Genomic DNA, 17,731 nt, shown 5'->3' on the forward strand with positions numbered 1-17,731 from the left:
GATTCCAAAGAAGTCTGCTTTTCAACATTTGACATCTTATAACTTGTGTCAGGGTGAAAAGGCTGTCATATTTTTCTTCTAGTTCTTTAGCCAAATATTTTAAATCTGTGATCTCTAGTTGCCATTCAATCTTGGAGGGAGCTCCTCAGAATTTTGCAATCGTCCTAAATCCTAAACCACTACTATTCTAACTGGATGATTTTCACTTCTCAAGTTTCTCCACACGAAGGAAGCCCTTGATCCTGTTTTCATCTGTATAGTCTTATCGACTTGCCCCGCCACATTGAAAGATTTCTAATACTGGATATAGCTGTCAGTCCCTCTGTTCCTTACCCAAATGTTATTGTTTATTTTGTAATTAATATAAATATTCAACTTAGTGTAAAATATACCATAGCTAACAAAGTTATCTAAAAGGCGCATTTTAAAAATAAGTCTCCTCAAAGTATTATGATTTATCAGATCTTTCCAAGTACACTCAAGCTGAAATAAATTGAAATCATGAACCGTAGAATATGGAAATATAACAGTGAATTAACAAGAAATAGTCAGAATTTATGAACCATTAAAAGGAAGGAAAAGAAAATGTTTTCACATTTGATCGGTGTTCATGACCAGTGCAAAAATAAAATTCTATTATTAAAGTTTGAAAATGTGCCCCTTTCAGGATATAGTTATTAGCATAAGCATGTAAATTAATTTTGTGATTTAGTTTTTCGGACATTGTGTATTTACTGTTCAGTACTATATCACAGGTTAGATCTTTGAATTAAGAAATTGATATTATCTACTATTACTTTCATTTTCTACCTCTTTCATCTTTGCAAACCATTGATCACTTCTTTGTTCATCTGACTAACTAGATTAAAAAAAATTACTGTTAAGTAACATAAAAATATTTGATTCTTGACAAATATAATTAATTACTGCCATCTAAGCCATCATAATAGTGCATAGACTTCTATACATATGAAGTTTCAAGATGATTTGTTTGAAAGGAAATTTAGAAAAATCAGTATATTTAAAGGCCTACTCAAACATATTGTGTAAACACAGTTTCACAGTGTAGTTTTTTGACTTCATCTTTATGATATAACTTTAGAGTTTCTGACAATCCTTCAGTATCTCTTTGCATTCTTTGCATATTCCTAGGCCAAGTGTTTGGAACATGGTGTGTGCTGTTTGAACTGAGTTAGATCCTTTTTTTCACTTATAGTCATAGAGATGTACAGCATGGAAACAGACCCTTCAGTCCAATCCGTCCGTGCCGACCAGCTATCCTAACCCAATCTAGTCCCATCTGCCAGTACGCAGCCTGTATCCCTCCAAACCCTTCCTATTCATATACTTGTGGACATTGGGGATGATAATTATTACGTTTTTCCATCACTAGCCATTAAGGTGCTGAAATCAATTACAATGCTTCTATTGTCTTTAGCTGGGACCAGTTATTTAACTCAGTGTGGTGGTCGTCTGCATAATGTGCTCAAGTATTCAAGATAAAACTGAGTTTTCATAATTTGAAGTAATGTATTATTTTATTTCACACAAAGCATATTCATAATGGGTGCCTGTGGAAGACGAGAAATTATTGGGTGGTTTGTTTAAGAGTAATTAAATGGTCTGGAATAGCTACAGTTTTTGAGAAGTTAAATGTTCACTTGTTTTTGCCTAGTTTGTACATTGACGTACCTCACTTGGCAGTGAATAACCCCATTTAGCCTTACAGCGAACATAACCGAGATTGTTGTTCTAAATCATTCTGTGCTGTGACTCTACATGCTATTAAATGCTAGCGAGCATTTATATATGCAGACCCACTCAATGGTTTTCCATAAAAAGTGCAGAGATCGTTTTCCTCTCTTTATTTTGTTTTATTTTAACTAAATGGACGTCCACTTTTTCTTTCGTGAGGTGGGAAGAAAATGGTGTTAATGCAACTCATAAATTTTCCAGGCTTTTCATTCTTTTTAATCAGCTTTAGAAGTCTTTGAAAAGTTACACCTGGAAGTAATCCTGTATGAGTAACAGAGGAATTTATCAAAATTGCAACATGTAGTTGTTTCAAAATCTTGCCACTTTTCTGAATGCAAGTTTGTTTAGTGTTGAATGGTGGAGTACCTTTTAATGTATTTAACAACTATAGATTAGTTTATTGTGTCCTGAAAGAGAGCGAGCGCAACTTTTTTTTGGTTTACTCTAGGTATTTGGACAAAACAAATAATTATTAAAAAAAACTATTCTCTGCCTGAAAATCATGACTTTAAAAAAAGGTAGCTTATTGGCCTCAAGTAAGTTTTAATTGCTTCAATTTAATGTTGTAGCATCAAAGGAAGCTTTCATTGGTTGTTTTTTGACTTTCTTTAAGCAAATAGAAAATGACTCATTTGTAGTTTGCTGGAAGCCAATTAGTCAATTTAGTATTAGTTAATAATAGTCCCCTATGCATTTGCCAAATTGAGCGTAGAGTTAGCGCAAGTGCAGTAAAAGCAATTTTACTTTTGTATTGAACTCTGTTTCATCCCAATGAAAATAATGAAATAAATGGGAGTTTCTGTTATATCTTAGGTTGCATATTAATCAAAGGATTTTATACGTAGTTTACATATTAAACATTAATAATCTTAATTGTGAAAACTACATTATGAAACATTTTTGTTTGCTTTTTAACTTTTTTCCTGGAGGTATTAAAAATGTGAAACTACCATGGGATTACACATGACTGTCTGAAGACCTTAAATGCTTTGTAATGATGTGCTAAATCTTAACTTGATTGTAATTAAATCCAGCTTTTCTTCAATGTGTTTTGTCATTAGCCTAATGCTTTTGCATCAAGAAAAACCTATAAAGACATTAAGCACCATTTAGTGCTCAAAATGAGTTACGGGGAAAGTGGTTTGGACATGCAGATGGTTCAGGTTAAGACCCAGATGATCTGTGCATGGACCCCCATACGTGCGGTGCCCTCACAAGTTCTCAATTTCTTTTTCAGCCCACCTGTGTACACGTGGTATGAATTGGTTGAAAATGGGCAATGCACCAGAAATTGTTTTAATTAGATCGTATATAAAGTGTTCAGTGAAGGGAGTTGAATGCTGTGGTAGTATTGTAAGAAGACAAGCTTGTTGGCAGAAAAGGAGTAATTTGCTTTTTATAAACTTTTGCTGATCTCGATGGACTTCAATATTCTCTCACCTTGTGTTCCATTTTAATGTATCAACAAAGTATTCTGCATTAAAAGAATCAAAATGGATTGAATCAAAAAGAGTCAAATTGCATCTGGATATATAGGAAAATTCACTGTTCGAGAATTAAACTGTTTGTGCACAATTAAATCCTTAATATTTTATGCCCTTTCACTTCACATTTTGTGCAATACAATACTTTTAACTTCATTGGTGAAATCCATTGAAATTAATTTTGTATCTCAAAAGCAAAATGTGTTTTAATTTGGCAAATAGTTTATTGGCCTTTGACGTTTAGTGTCTTGTGATAATTCACCAAAAGTATTAATCATTTATTTCAAGCATTTAAACAGAATTACACCTCTGTCTTTGGATTTCTTTTCTGCATTGGATTATAGGTTTCCAGAAAATCTATTTAAATATGGTACAAAAATTAATTGCTCCTTGAAGGTGCTAAAATGTATAATTGAAATCTAGTGAAATAGAGAATATGGAATTTATTATCTAGATATTCACAATAAAAATATAATACTTGAAGTTGTTGCAATACACCAATTTTTTAGAGGGGATTTTTTCACTCTTAAGGCTTGAATCTGTATGTACTAATAGCAAAGCATATATATTGTTAAAAGAGCAATGTTCAGCTGGGATTTGCAAAGTTTTTTTTACTTTAGCTGGTGAAAAGCAGTCAAACTATGGAAGTACATTTGATGGAGCATTCATATAAACATCTTGCTCGAAGCGAGAGCTTTTCTTGCAGATGGACAATATCCATGCTAATGACAAGTGGCTCCACCATCAACTCATTCCCAATTCAGACTGGTTTCAAACAGGGCTGCGTCATCGCTGCAAGACTGTTCTTGATCTACCTTGCTGCAATATTCACCTCCCCGCTGGAGTGGAGTTGACTTAGGAAACCAGCGGGAAATCATTCAACCTCTGCCACCTTCAAGCTAAAACCAAAGTCACCCCAACCAATATCATTGAGCTGCAGTATGCAGATAATGCTTGCTTACGTACAATCTCAGAGCATGTACCCCAGACTATCGTCAGTTTCACAGTGGCATATGAGAGAATGGATCTCTGCCTGGACATCCACCTGGCCCGGCATTATGGCACAAACCCCTGATGATCAAGGCCCATGAGGAGGCCTTCGAGAATGTTATCCACTTCCAATACTTTAGGAATGTCCTGTTGGCCAAACCAGCTCTTGATGAAGAGATCCAGCAGTGCCTCCAGTGTGTAGTGCAGCCTTTGACCTGGGGAAAAGGATGTTTGAGGATAACACCAGATCTGACACAAAAATCATGGATTACAGAGTTGTAGTGATTCTCTCTCTCCTGTATAGCTGAGACTTGAACTATCTACAGCAGACACAACAAAACATTGGAGCATTGCCACGAATGCTGCCTGCGCAGGATCCTGTGAATCCACTGGGAAAAAAGACACAGTAAAACCAGTGTCCCCAACCAAGCCAACATCCCCAGCGTCGAGGCACGGACGACCCTTGACCGGCTATGATGGGCAAGGCTTATTGTCTGCATGACTGACACGACATTCCCCAAGCAGGTGCTTTACTCCCAGCTCCAAAACAGCAGGTATGCTCCAGGAGGACAGAGGAAGTGCTTCAATAATAACCTCAAAGCTTTGCTGGTGAATTGCAGCATTCCTACACACATGGGAGTCACTTGTTCAAGACCGTCCAAAATGGAGGAGGAGCATCCCGAAAGGCATCGAGCATCTCAAGACTTGTCCTCAGGAAAAGGTAGAAACCAGGCAAAAGCAGCATAAGGAGTGCACTGCCACACCAACATCTCACCCACCCCGTCCCACAGCCTTAACAGAGCCTACGGAAGCTTCATCGGTCTGTACAACCATCTGCGAACTCACCATGACAGTGAAAGAAAGGCATCCCTGCCTGTAAAGGACTGCCAGTGATGATTCATTTTGAATAGCCAAACTTTCTGACTTCATTTCTTGCTATCTGGACACTAATCCTGAAGTAACAGGGTGGAACACCCCAGTCTAGCATGTAAAATTACGGTTATATATGCAAAACTTGAGTACGTTTAGGTGCTGTGGGTGATTCTTTAATAATGTATCTGAAAGAATTTTGCTGTTGGCAAAACATACTGTTGACCTTTCCTTGACCTGTCATTGTCTTACAAGTACTACGTAAATATTTTTTACCATCACAAAGAATGTTTGATATTTCCCAAATAAAGACTTGATTAAAATTTAAGCATATTTTGAAGTCACCTTTACTGACTTCTCTCAACATTGCTTTTTAGCTGTCTGAATTAACGTCTGCACTTGTGCTGAAACAGAGAGAATCATAGGATCCCTAGTTGGAAAGAGGCCATTCAGCCCATTGGTTATTACCAACCCTCTGAAGAGTATCTCACCCAATCTCCTAGTTTATCTTGTAACCCCTCATTTACCATTTCTAATCTACCTAGCCTACACATGCCTGGCACTGCGAGCAATTTAGTATGGCCGATGCGTCTATCCTCCACATCTTTGGACTGTGGGAGGAAATTGGAAACCCGTGCAGACATGGGGAGAACATGTAAAATCCACACAGGTAGTCATTCAAGGCTGGACTTACTCCTGGATCCCAAGTGCTGTAAGGCAGCAGTGCTAACCATTGAGCTGATGATGTGGCAATTGTTTTTGCAAACATTTTGAAGACTGGAGTCGGACTTCTGCAGTAAAATAAATATAAAACCATAGCAAATGGTGAAAAATAACATGTTTTTTCTTCAGCACTATTTCAATAACATGCAGAAGTAGCAGTGAATCTTTTTGTTGGATGCTGTATTTAAATGACTCTTGCTTTTAGCATGAGAGGAGACTTTATTTAGTAAAATTTAAACTTTATCTGACCAATGTGCTAAACCTTTTGTGTGGTCAGGGTTGTTGAAATAACATTTAACTGTGACAGTTTTCGGAAAAACAAATTATTTTTTAAACAAGTATTTTCAATTGAAGTTGTATTGATGCAAGATATGTATGTGGATCTGTGTGCTGGAAAACTAGTTTTGTGAATGGTTTATTGATTTCCTCACTTTCAAGTGTGACAATTTCTGTAAACTGCAATAGTGTAGCATATGTAAAATGCATATCATTTGTACCATTTTAATTAGTCTGTTATTTGACGATTGATACTTATGTTTGTGAGATCTATTTAACAAATCACCTTAGTGTTTTTACAGTTAAAAAAACTACTTTGAAACCTCTGAACTTTAGCCCATAACCATGAAAATCAATATGTGAGCTTTATGTTAAATGAGTTGGATGAAAGACTTTGAAGAGGAAAGCTGCACATGATAAGAGAACAATATTCAGTATGTTTTTTCTCTTAATTTGCAGGTAGAGCTGAACATCATTGAGAAGCTGTCTAAGTTGGTGCCTTGTGAACATGAGGATCTCCTGAATATTACACTGCGCTTGCTACTGAATCTGTCTTTTGACACTGGTCTTCGGAATAAAATGGTTCAAGTGGGACTGCTCCCAAAATTGACTTCGCTCATAGGTAATTTTTAAAAGCATAACCAGCAGACTAGATTTTCTCAGTTTTGTCTTTCCAATTTACTTATTCCAAATGATGTGCTTCATGTATGATTTTCAAAGCAAATAAATAAGCAAATGGGTTTATTAGATGAGTTGTGATCCAAAAGCGAGGAAATAGTTCTTATCTCCACTGAGCCAAGACCCCTCTTGCTCTGCAGATGCAAAGATTGGTAAGATGGAAGATTGGCACATGAAAACTTTAAAGGAAATTAGTTATAGTTCTGTGTTGTGCACTGCTGGTGATCTCAGTTGTGCATTAATAGAATGCTGACATTTGCATTTTATGGAAATTCAAGGTAAATTTGCAGGAGCCCTTATGTCATTACAATTACATAATTTCTTGAAGCCTGTAATCTACACAAACTCATGCTGTTTTCAGTTATCCATAAGGAATGTGATTAAATTTCATTATTTAATAAAACATTATCGCAGTTTATAAGCAATTTATTAAAACAGTAGGAACAGAACTAAGCAATAAGCAATTCAGTTTGTTGAGCTGTTCAGTTAGGTCATGACTGTGCACCTCCAATCCCTTTTCCTTCCTTTGCTTCATATCTCTTGATACATTTAACAAAGATGTATCTGTCTTGAAACTCCAATAGTCTCAGCATCCTTGCCTTTTTGACGAAGAAAACGTTTCAGATTTTTACTACCATTTGTGCAGAAAGTGTTGAAATGCAATGATCACACCAATCATGTCCTCGGAATAGTCTATGAATTGTGAATTTCTATGATTTATCTAGTTGGCTTTTCGTTTGAGTGATTCAATCTTAGATCATAAGACATCGGAGTGGAAGTAAGGTCAATCAGTCCATTGACTCCACTTCGCCATTTAATCATGGCTGATGGATATTTCAACTCTACTTACCTGCACTCTCCCCATAGCCCTTAATTCCTTGCGTGATCAAGGATTTGTCAATCGCTGCCTTGAAGACATTTAACGCCCTGGCCTCCACTGTGCTCTGTGGTAATGAATTCCACAGGCCTACCACACTCTGGCTGAAGAAAGGTCTCCTCATTTCTATTCTAAATTGACTCCCTCTAATTTAAGGCTGCGCTCACCGCCTAACGGAAACAACTTCCCAGCGTCCACCCTTTCTAAGCCATGCATTATTTTGTAAGTTTCTCAGATCTCCCCTCAACCTTGTAAACTCTAAGGAATACAATCCCAGGATCCTCAGCAGTTCATCGTATGTTAGGCCTACCATTCTAGGGATCATCCGTGTGAATCTCTGCTGGACACGCTCCAGTGCCAGTCTGACCTTCCTGAGGTGTGAGGCTTATAGTATTAATAGTAACCAGTATCTCAACCCTATGCTTTAAGAAAGATAGAAGTTTATTGCACAACTGTTGCTGAAAGTCATTTGATTAGCTGTAAAGTAATTAGGTGTGATAGTTACAAAGATTAAAAGTAAACAAGGATAAATGATACTGTTTATTCTTAGACTGCAGGTGTTGCTGGCTAAACCAGTATTTGTTACCCATCCCTAATTTCCCTGAAATGAGTGCTTGCTCGATCATTTCAGATGGTAGTTGAGAATCAATAAGATTGCTGGGGGTCTGGAGTTGTCTGTAAAACAGATCAGGTAAACATGATGAATTCTCTTTCCAAAAGGGTTTTAGTAGATCCAATGGGTTTTGCAGCCATCAATAATAGTGTTTAGGTTGCAACACTGAAACTAGCTTTCAGTTCCACATTTGTTTTTTAATTAAATTTAAATTTCTCCAGCAACAAACATGTGATTTCAACAGTTCACATTTAGGTTTACTCATCCAGCGACATGACCATTGTATCACCTCTTAAAGGTGAATGGAAGATCAATTTAATAAGATTATTGTAGCCTATTTCTGAAGTGAAAGGCTTCAAGGCTTTTGAATGCAGCATTGATTTAATATAATACAGTATTATATTGATGACTTGATTTGAACAGCCTGTCAGGTTGACTCTCAGGATTTGAGGGAGGGGGACAGAGAGAGACATATTAACTTGTTTCTTACTAGGTCTGTGATCATGGTCCTCGCAAATTGCCTGAACACTTCCTGATAACAGTTGATTTCACAAATCCTTCCTCTTTGTATCTTTGGAATTCTTTCCCTGATGGTGTCTTTCAGAGTTATTCTTGGGAAGTTGTGCTTCAAATGGTTATTCTCACCCTGTCTTATACAGGTTATGTTGAAATTCTTCTGTATCCAGCTATACTGTAAAAGCCAGCAATCTATGAATATTTTAACATTCCATGAAAAGGTATTTCAATGAATGCGATACTCAACTGTTCAAATAAGTGCTGCACTTAATCTTGACTATGAACAAGGTGTGGCTTGTTGTGAGGTTTCCATTTGATCACTCAACAGTTCAATTGTTACTGGACAGTTAGTTGGAGACAGTGAGAGAAAGTAAGCCAGAAGCAGGCTTCTTGCAGAAGATTGCTGCTAGTGAGCTGTGCTGATGAGGTACGGAACTGATTATTGGCAGTTGAGGCTGAGTAAGAAATCTCAAGAACTGTTGGATAGCTTTCTGCAGTCAGGACTCAGTGGAAGTCCTTTGGACCAGTAAGTGCAACTAAGAGTTGAGAGTGTAAGTGCACTTTCAAAATCCATAGGGCCATACTTTCAGGACACAATAGTGAAGTACCAGAACATGAGCAGTCGTTGAAGCAATCAGTGATGAACTGTGTTTTGAGGGAATTTCAAAGCTAGTTGTTTGAAAAAGATTTGGATTTTTTAAATAACGTTTTATTCAGTTTTAATGATCCACAGTGTCACTAATGCCTGTGGATTGTTGAGAAATCAGTGGGATTTGTCCTGACTCACTTTGCTTTTGGATGTGCTTTTTGGAGTATTTGACCATTTTCTGTTGTTCATAAACAAATACAGATTGCTAGTGAAACTCTGGTAGCATAGAATCATAGGGATGTAAAGCATGGAAACATATCCTCTGGTCCAATTTGTCCATTCCACATATCCTAGCCAGCACTTGGGCCATATTCCTCTAATTCCTTCCTATTCATGTATCCATCCCATGTGTGGAGAGAAAGGAGAGTTAACATGTCAAGTCCAGTGACTCTTCATAATAACTGATAACAGTGAGGAAAATGTATAATTTATATTGAAGGTGAGGTTGGGGGAGTGGTGTGGTGGGCGAAAAGTGAATGGATAAATAGAGATGGAGCCCAGCGAGAGAGATATGAAAGGGATAGACAAAGTGGTTATTGATACTAGGCCGGGACAGAAGAGAAACTGAATAAGTGATAATGAGAGCTGAGAATGGCTTGGCTGTGCTAAAGGCAACCCGTGTCATAATAGGACTGGGTGTGGTGATGGGAAAAAAACACAAGGACAGAATCACGCTCTAAAATTATTTAACTCGATGTTGAGTACTATAGGCTGCAGGGTCCCTAAGTGGAAGATGAGGTGTTGTTTTTTGAGCTTGTGCTGCCCCACAACATTGAATTTAATGTCATTGATTCCCTTATTTACCTACCATTTTCATATCTCCCCTCTCTCATCCTCTCGGCTTCACTGCCACCAACCAACCTCACCTTCCGTATAATCACCACCTTTTCCATAGAAAAAGAAAGACACTTAATGGAACAAGTGACTCTTATTTATTGTCATTGGACTTGAAATGTCAACTCTGTTTTCTCCCCACAGATGCTGCCAGACCTGCTGAACTTTGCTAGTAATTCCTGTTTTTGTTTCAGATCTTAAGTATCCAGAGTTTTTGCTGTATTCCTGTTATCTATTTCAGGTTAATTCTGGATGTTAGAATTATAAGTTGTGTTTTATGTATATATTGTAAATTCTCTTCCTGTTCTAATTTTGTATAGTAGAAGGTTTTGTTCTCAACAGTGGAATCTCATCTCTTTATTCTTTCAGTAAGTGCTTGGGATCTCACGTTGATAACTAAGAAGAAAGTTACCAGTCCATAGTCAGATTATAACATAAATTTGGTGGTTTGGTCTTGAAGTCTCAAGATCAAGCCTGAAATTGGCTTTAATCCAGAAACTGTTATATCATGCTTTTATTTTAAATACTGGGTTGCATAGACATGAAACATTGCTCTTTCTTCTTGCTTTTTAATCAAGGTAATTAACTTTTAACTGTTTTAGCCATTGGCTTGAATAGCCCTGAAACAGTTAAAACAGACATTGTTGGCAACAGGCTTCATCTAATGAAGAGTCACTGGGCTCAAAACATTAACTTTGCTCCCTTCCCACAGATGCTGCCAGACCTGAATTGGCCAGCAATTTCTGGATTTGTTTCAGGTGTCCAGCATCCACAATTCTTTGTTTTAAATGAACTTAATTAGCTCTCTTTGTTAGATTGTATTGAGCTCAGAAGGAGCTATTTTTTCGGGGAGCCATTGTCAAGGAGTTGGTTTACTGCTGGAAATGTCAGTTGTATTTCAAAAACTCTCTTGTAATTTTTTCCTCCAGTAAGTACTATCTAGTTCCAATACACCATGATAGCCATCTGACATCTGGAACAGAATTTTCTAAGACTCTGTGTCTATTTTACAGACAGATGGGTTTTCTTTCCAAAATATTTAATATAATTATGTAATTGTAACATTATATTTCAATGCTCTTGGCTTTCCCCCATCAGAAGAAATAATTTGTCTATTTATACCCATGCAATTTCTTTTACTATTTTGAACACCTTGATCAGATCAGTTCTGAAGAAAGGTTGTTGGACCTGAAATGTTAACTCTGCATTCTCTCCACAGATGCTGCCAAACCTGCTGAGTTTCTCTGCAGTTTCTATTTTGTTCCAGATTACTCGCCAATGTTTTATACTTGAAGCAATACAAATCAAATGTGAGCCACAGATTCACTGATACTGAGAAATACGTATGTACAGGTCATTTGCTGAGTCACTTATGTCAATGTTTTTCTTCCATAATAAATTAATTCTTACCATACTACTTATCTTCCCTTCAGTTTGTTTTTCTTCATTTGTTATCCAGTGGTGGTGATCAACATTGTGTTTCATCCTTAAACATAATTCCATACCCCCACAACTCTTTGTGAAGAAAATGCTGTGCTAACTGTACTGAAATACTTGCATTTAATCTGGCAGTGATTGTTTCTCATGGTTAAGGTTGAGATACTGTCTACTATCTAAACTAAACAGTAAATGTTTGAAGACACTCTATAGGTCAGGCAGCATCTGTGGAGGGAAACAGGTAATGATCAGGTTGATATTTCTTCCGAATTCATCTGTCTGTCTGATCCCACTTTTTAAAACAGCGGTCCTATTGCTCTGTTATCTTGATTCTTTGAATAAGAAAGCACCACCGTTCAAGTCTGTCTCCTTCTGTATTTTCTTGAACCTGGCAATGTTCTCATGAGATTGTGTTTCTATTACCCCAATGTTTTTGATGTAGTGTGATGTTCAGTAGTATGCATCTTGTAGCTGATGTCTTTGATAGATTTTATTTGCATTCATTACTGCCTCTCTTAATATTCCATGCCTCTCGTGTTTATGCTTAGCACCAATTGGATACCAAATTGGCTTGGTGGTAAGAGACAGAAGGTGATGGTGGAGAGTTGCTTTTTGAACTGGATGGCATGTGACCAGCAATGTTCCACAGGGATCCGCTGGGTCCACTTTCGTGTGTCATTTATATAAATCATTTAGATGAGAAGATGGGAAAAAACATGCAGGTGGCAAACATGTTTAGTAAGTTTGCAGATGACACCAAAATTGATGGTATGGTGGACAGTGAAAAAGGTTTTCTAAGATTACAAAGAGATCTTGATCAACGGGTTCAATGAACTGAGGAGTGATAGAGTTTAATTTGGGTAAATGCAAGGTATTGTATTTTGGTCAAGCAAGCAAGAGCAGGACTTGTCCAGGGCCCTACCATTAATTGTGTAATGTTGTACAACAGGGAGATCTCAGTACATAATTCTTTGAAATTTGCATCACAGGTAGATGGTGATTAAGAAGGTGTTTAGCACACTTGCCTTTATTGATCAGATCTTTGAGTATGGGAGTTGGGATGTCAAGTTGAGCTTTTACGGGACATTGGTGAGGGCCTTTCTGAAGTACTGTGTGCTGTCCCTACTATAGGAAGGAATTGGAGAGGGTTCAGAAAAGCTTTGCCAGGAATGGAAAGTTTGAGTTTTTAAAAATAGGCTGGGACTTTTTTCACTGGAGCATAGGAAATTGAGGTTTATAAAATCATGAGGGGAATAGATAAGGTGAATAGCAAGGGTCTTTTGCTTAGGGTGAGGGAGTTCAAAACAAGGGGACATTTTTTAAGGTGAGAGGAGAAAGTTTTTAAAAAAGACGTTGGGGTAACGTTTTTACACAATGATTTCATGTGTGGAATAAACTGTCAGAAGAAGTGGTGGATGCAGGTTGAGTTACAACATTTAAAAGACATTTGCATAAGTACATGAATAGGAAAGGTTTTGGAGGGATGTGGGCCAAATGCAGGCAAGTGGGACTAGTTTATTTTGGGAACATGATTGGTGTGGACTCATTGGACTGAAGGATCTGTTTCTGTGCTGTATGACTATGACTGTAAGATTATATCATTTCACACTTACATTGAATTTTACCCTTCACTCCTTCATTCATCCCATTTTAATAATAACCTTTTGTTTGCTGAAACGTTTTCAACCAATCTGTCAGATATGTTATGCCACATGTCTGGAACAGGTGGGACTTGAACCCAACCGTCTGGACCAGAAGTAATGGGAGCCTTCCTTTTGGTTCCGTAAGCAGTACTACTTTGATTGCCAATACAATCAATTTTGATGTCTGCAAATTTTAACACAATACCATCTGGACCTATATCCAAATCATTGTTATAGCCCAAGGATCAGAAGTAGCTGAGAAGAACCCTGTGAGATAACACTTACCATGCTGTATGACTCTGACTGTGGCTGCCCATTACCAAATATTCTGGACAACCTATCTGTAACTCCTCATTGTTGTCTCTCAAACAGTTTTTAATCCAGTTGTCATTCTGAATTCCATATCACTTAATCTTCTCTAGTAATTGTATGAGAGGTACTTTGCTTCCCTAGCATTTATATGCAAGCATTGTGCTACCTCCAGTGACCAAGTCTGTTATCTCCGTAGAGTTCTATGAAGTTTGACAAGAATGCTGTCCCTTTTGACATCTGCACTGGTTACTTATAGGTTAGATGCATTAGTCATGGGTAAATATAGGATGGGGGAATGGGTCTGGGTGGAAAAAAAAGGGGTGGCACGGTGGCACAGTAGTTAGCACTGCTGCCTCACAGCACCAGGGTCCTGGGTTCGATTCCCACCTGTCTGTGTGGAGTTTGCACATTCCCCCTGTGGGTTTCCTCCCACAATCCAAAGATGTGCAGGTCAGGTGAATTGGTCATGCTAAGTTGCCCACAGTATTAGTCAGGGGTAAATATAGGGTAGTGGCATGGGTTTGGGTGGTTTCTCTTCGGAGGGGCGATGTGGACTTGTTGGGCTGAAGGGCCTGTTTCCACACTGTAGAGAATCTAATCTAAAAAATCTAATCTAATCTAATCTAAAGTTTCTTTTTGTACATGGTAATTTCAACCCTAATCAAAGTTAAAAATCACACAACACCAGGTTATAGTCCAACAGGTTTAATTGGAAGCACACTAGCTTTCGGAGCAGCGCTCCTTCATCAGGTGGTTGACAACACCGGCATCTCCAAATCAAATAATTATTTTTAAACTAATGCAGACATGAGGCCAACTGGCCTGTAACTAAAATGAAGAACTGTGGATCCTGAAGATCTGAAACAAAAACAGAAAGTGCTGGAGAAATTCAGCAGGTCTGGCGGTCTCGCTGGAGAGAAAGCAGATTAACATTTCTAGTCGTGAGCCTTCTTCATAACCTGTAATTACATTGAATTGCTCTGCATAGCTTCAGTCTCTAATCATCCAGCAAATCTGTATTCAAAAGATGACTGAAATATTATTTCTTGAACCTCTTCAATTTCCTCCATTTCCCTCTGAATCCTTGGAATCTTGGAGTAGGCCATGCAGAGGTTTATGACAGTCTTCCCAGAGAAATGCTGCTTTTCCTTGCACTGCTTCTTCTGAGTGCAGAAACTTAAATAGGGGCTTGCAGAGCCATCTGGGAGGGTGTAGATATAAACAGTCACCTTTTTCCTCTGGAGCATCACCATGATGTGTTCTTTCCACCCATGCCAATTCTGGCCAGAATTGAATGGGCTAACTTGTTTCCAGTTTTGCTAATTTTGTTACTACCCTTTTACTCTTAACTAACATGGTCAAGAAACAGGCAAACAAAGAAAAATCTATTACCCAACATGACTGGAAAATAAAAATAAGGTATCTTAACTTTTCAAGTGTAGTAGCAGATGAACACCCCATTAACTACCACTGGACCTAGCTGTTTCCCATCCTGTACCACCATGCTTTAGTGGATGGTATAGGAAATTGCAGTGAGTTCAATGTAAATTAAGTCATAGACCCTAATCGCATAAAAAATTCTAATTTTTATGTTTATTTGCTCTTTCATTCTTTTGGTTGGAGCTAAATCGAAATCTGTTCAAAACTGTCAATAGGTGTGCCAGTGACAGAAACATTACTTTTTCTTCTCTGAAGTTTATTCCTTGAACCTCCTAGTCATTGTTTTACAAAAAAGCAGGGTTACGTTTGCAGTATTAGCCCTAAGGACGACAATTGAGATGTGTCTGAAAAAGATTCAACAGTGACCTCTAGTGGGCAATGTTTTCACACGATTTTCATTCCTGTGGCTCCTGCCTCAATTGCCAAAGACCAGCTGCCACTACTTGCGTAATATGTTAATTGGTAGGTTGTTGAGTACATCATAACCACAAGCCTAGCTATTAATACAAAAATATAGGTTTTGGCATTTAAATAAAAGCAAAATTATAACCTTTCCAGTGACAGAATTGTGAATTTTTCCAGACATATGGATAGCTAAATAGTTGATGTGACTAATATTTTTTAGCTTAATACAGATTTAAGCTACATTTTTAAGACAGTTTTTGTTGTTTGCTGACTTGAATTTCAATTGTAAAGTGTAACCTTAAGATGACTAATTGGCTCTTGAGTTAGAAAACAATGACTCATTTATTATAGTTAATCTTTTTCCAATGCAAGGGTCCTCTTTAGCTCATTCCAGGGCAAAGGAATTTTTTCCAGCCATAACCAAGCCCTCTAATTGGCATGATCGTAACCACTACTGATGTATCTAAATGGCTACATTTTTTAAAGAGTGGTATTTCAACTCTAGTGCCATCCCCCTATGGAGCTTTTGAATTGTGAAGAGATACTCCAAGAAGTAATTGGACTAAATCTGCAGTAACGATACTTTTGAAAGCCATAAGAATATCTTCGGAAAAGAGGTCTGATTGAATTTGATAGTTTCTTCTTCTAGACGAGTCAGCATTTCAAACAATAAATATCACTTCAAGACGGGCATGGTGGCTCAGTGGTTAGCACTGCTGCCTCCCAGCACCAGGGTCCCAGGTTCGGTTCCACCCTCTGGCAACTGCCCATGTGGAGTTTGCACATTCTCCCCGTGTCTGCGTGGGTTTCCTCCGGGTGCTCCGGTTTCATCCCACAGTCGCAAAGATGTGCAGGTCAGGTGATTTGGCCATGCTAAATTGCCCATAGTGTTAGGTGCATTAGTTAGAGGGAAATGGGTCTGGGTGGGTTACTCTTCGGAGGGTTGGTGTGGACTGGTTGGGCCGAAGGGCTTGTTTCCTCACTGTAGGGAATATTTCTAATTTAAAAAAAACAAACATTCTGGTGGAATCCTTCATTTGAGTTTAATTTCTTTAACTTTTGGACATTCTCACTCCTCTTGATCTTATGGCCTAGAGGTTATCGTCAAACGTTTATCAAGTGATTTCTGTCACTATTTTCTGCCTCCAACCAAAGTCCTTGCACTCCTGTCACCAATTTTGTTCCCCATTCTGGTTGTTGAAGCTGAACCAGGCCTTGTGTAAGTTTCCCATTTTGTTTGACTGATTTTTTTTTCCCTACAAAACCCTCCATACCCTTTCTCTGCCCCTTTGGTAATCTTGCATTCCCTTCTGTAAGCTTACAATCTCCATCCCAGTTCTACTTGTTAATCTCCTCCTTCCTCCAAACCATAACTTGTAGCAGAACCATCACCTTTTCTCAAAAATCCCTTGCTTGCTACCTTGAAAGGTTTTCCAAAAAGTCACCGATTTGGTCACTTGCCCTGCTAAGACTTGAAGTTGGTTTCTAATCCTCTTCTATGCTGCCTTGTATGATACTTTTCAATGTTCAAGCAACTACATGAATATACGTTGTTGTCTGGGTGCACAGTTATTTTTCATTAGCACTTTCTTAGCCTGAAAAATCCTGTTAAGCTATGTGGACCTGAGCCTGTATCATAGAGTGAAATAGTTATGTTGCATGCAGCTGTCACCTAATTTTCCATGACAGAATGCCTTGGTTAGACACTGCAAGACTCAACTCGTCACACCCGTCACTCAGTAAAAAGACCCAATTATGCATTCTCTGTTTTCTGCCAGCTAGCCAATCTGCTATCCCTATAATTGTTACCCTAAACCACAAGCTCCTACTTCGCCACTAACATGTTCAATCGCACCGTGTCTAATGGCGTAATTACCGAGAGATCTGAGTATTCTTGTATATTAAATACAAAGCATTACCATGCAGGTACAATTAAGAAAGCAAATTGATTATTTTCTGGGGGTTGGAGTTTCAAGAACTGTGCAGTGTGTTGGTGTGGCTGCACTTGGAATACTGTGTACAGTTTTACTTGATGTATTTAAGAAGGTATTGGAACCGTCCTTGGTTCAAAGGACGGTTACTAATCTGTTTCCTAGGATGAAGGTATTGTCTGAATGAAGAATAGCTAAACAGGTTAGGTCTTTATTCATTAGTTTTAGAAGAATGAGAGGTGATCGTATTGAGACAGACATGATTCGATAGCCGGGGGAATGCTTTGCAGTAGATGTT

At 38.1% G+C, this 17,731-nt stretch overlaps 1 protein-coding gene across 1 annotated transcript in view; it reads left to right on the top strand.

Annotated features, from left to right (window-relative positions):
• kifap3a (kinesin-associated protein 3a) overlaps nucleotides 1-17,731 on the top strand; it is a 221,256-nt gene that overhangs the window by 90,365 nt on the left and 113,160 nt on the right. The window contains exon 10 of the mRNA XM_087990739.1: nucleotides 6,558-6,720. Within this exon, the coding sequence (XP_087846865.1) occupies nucleotides 6,558-6,720 (163 nt within the window). The remainder of the gene's footprint in view (nucleotides 1-6,557; nucleotides 6,721-17,731) is intronic.

This window comes from Chiloscyllium plagiosum, unplaced genomic scaffold (genome assembly GCF_037043375.1).
Source record: "Chiloscyllium plagiosum isolate Xiang-an unplaced genomic scaffold, Cpla_swu_hap1 HiC_scaffold_9, whole genome shotgun sequence".
NCBI classification, from domain to species: domain Eukaryota; kingdom Metazoa; phylum Chordata; class Chondrichthyes; order Orectolobiformes; family Hemiscylliidae; genus Chiloscyllium; species Chiloscyllium plagiosum.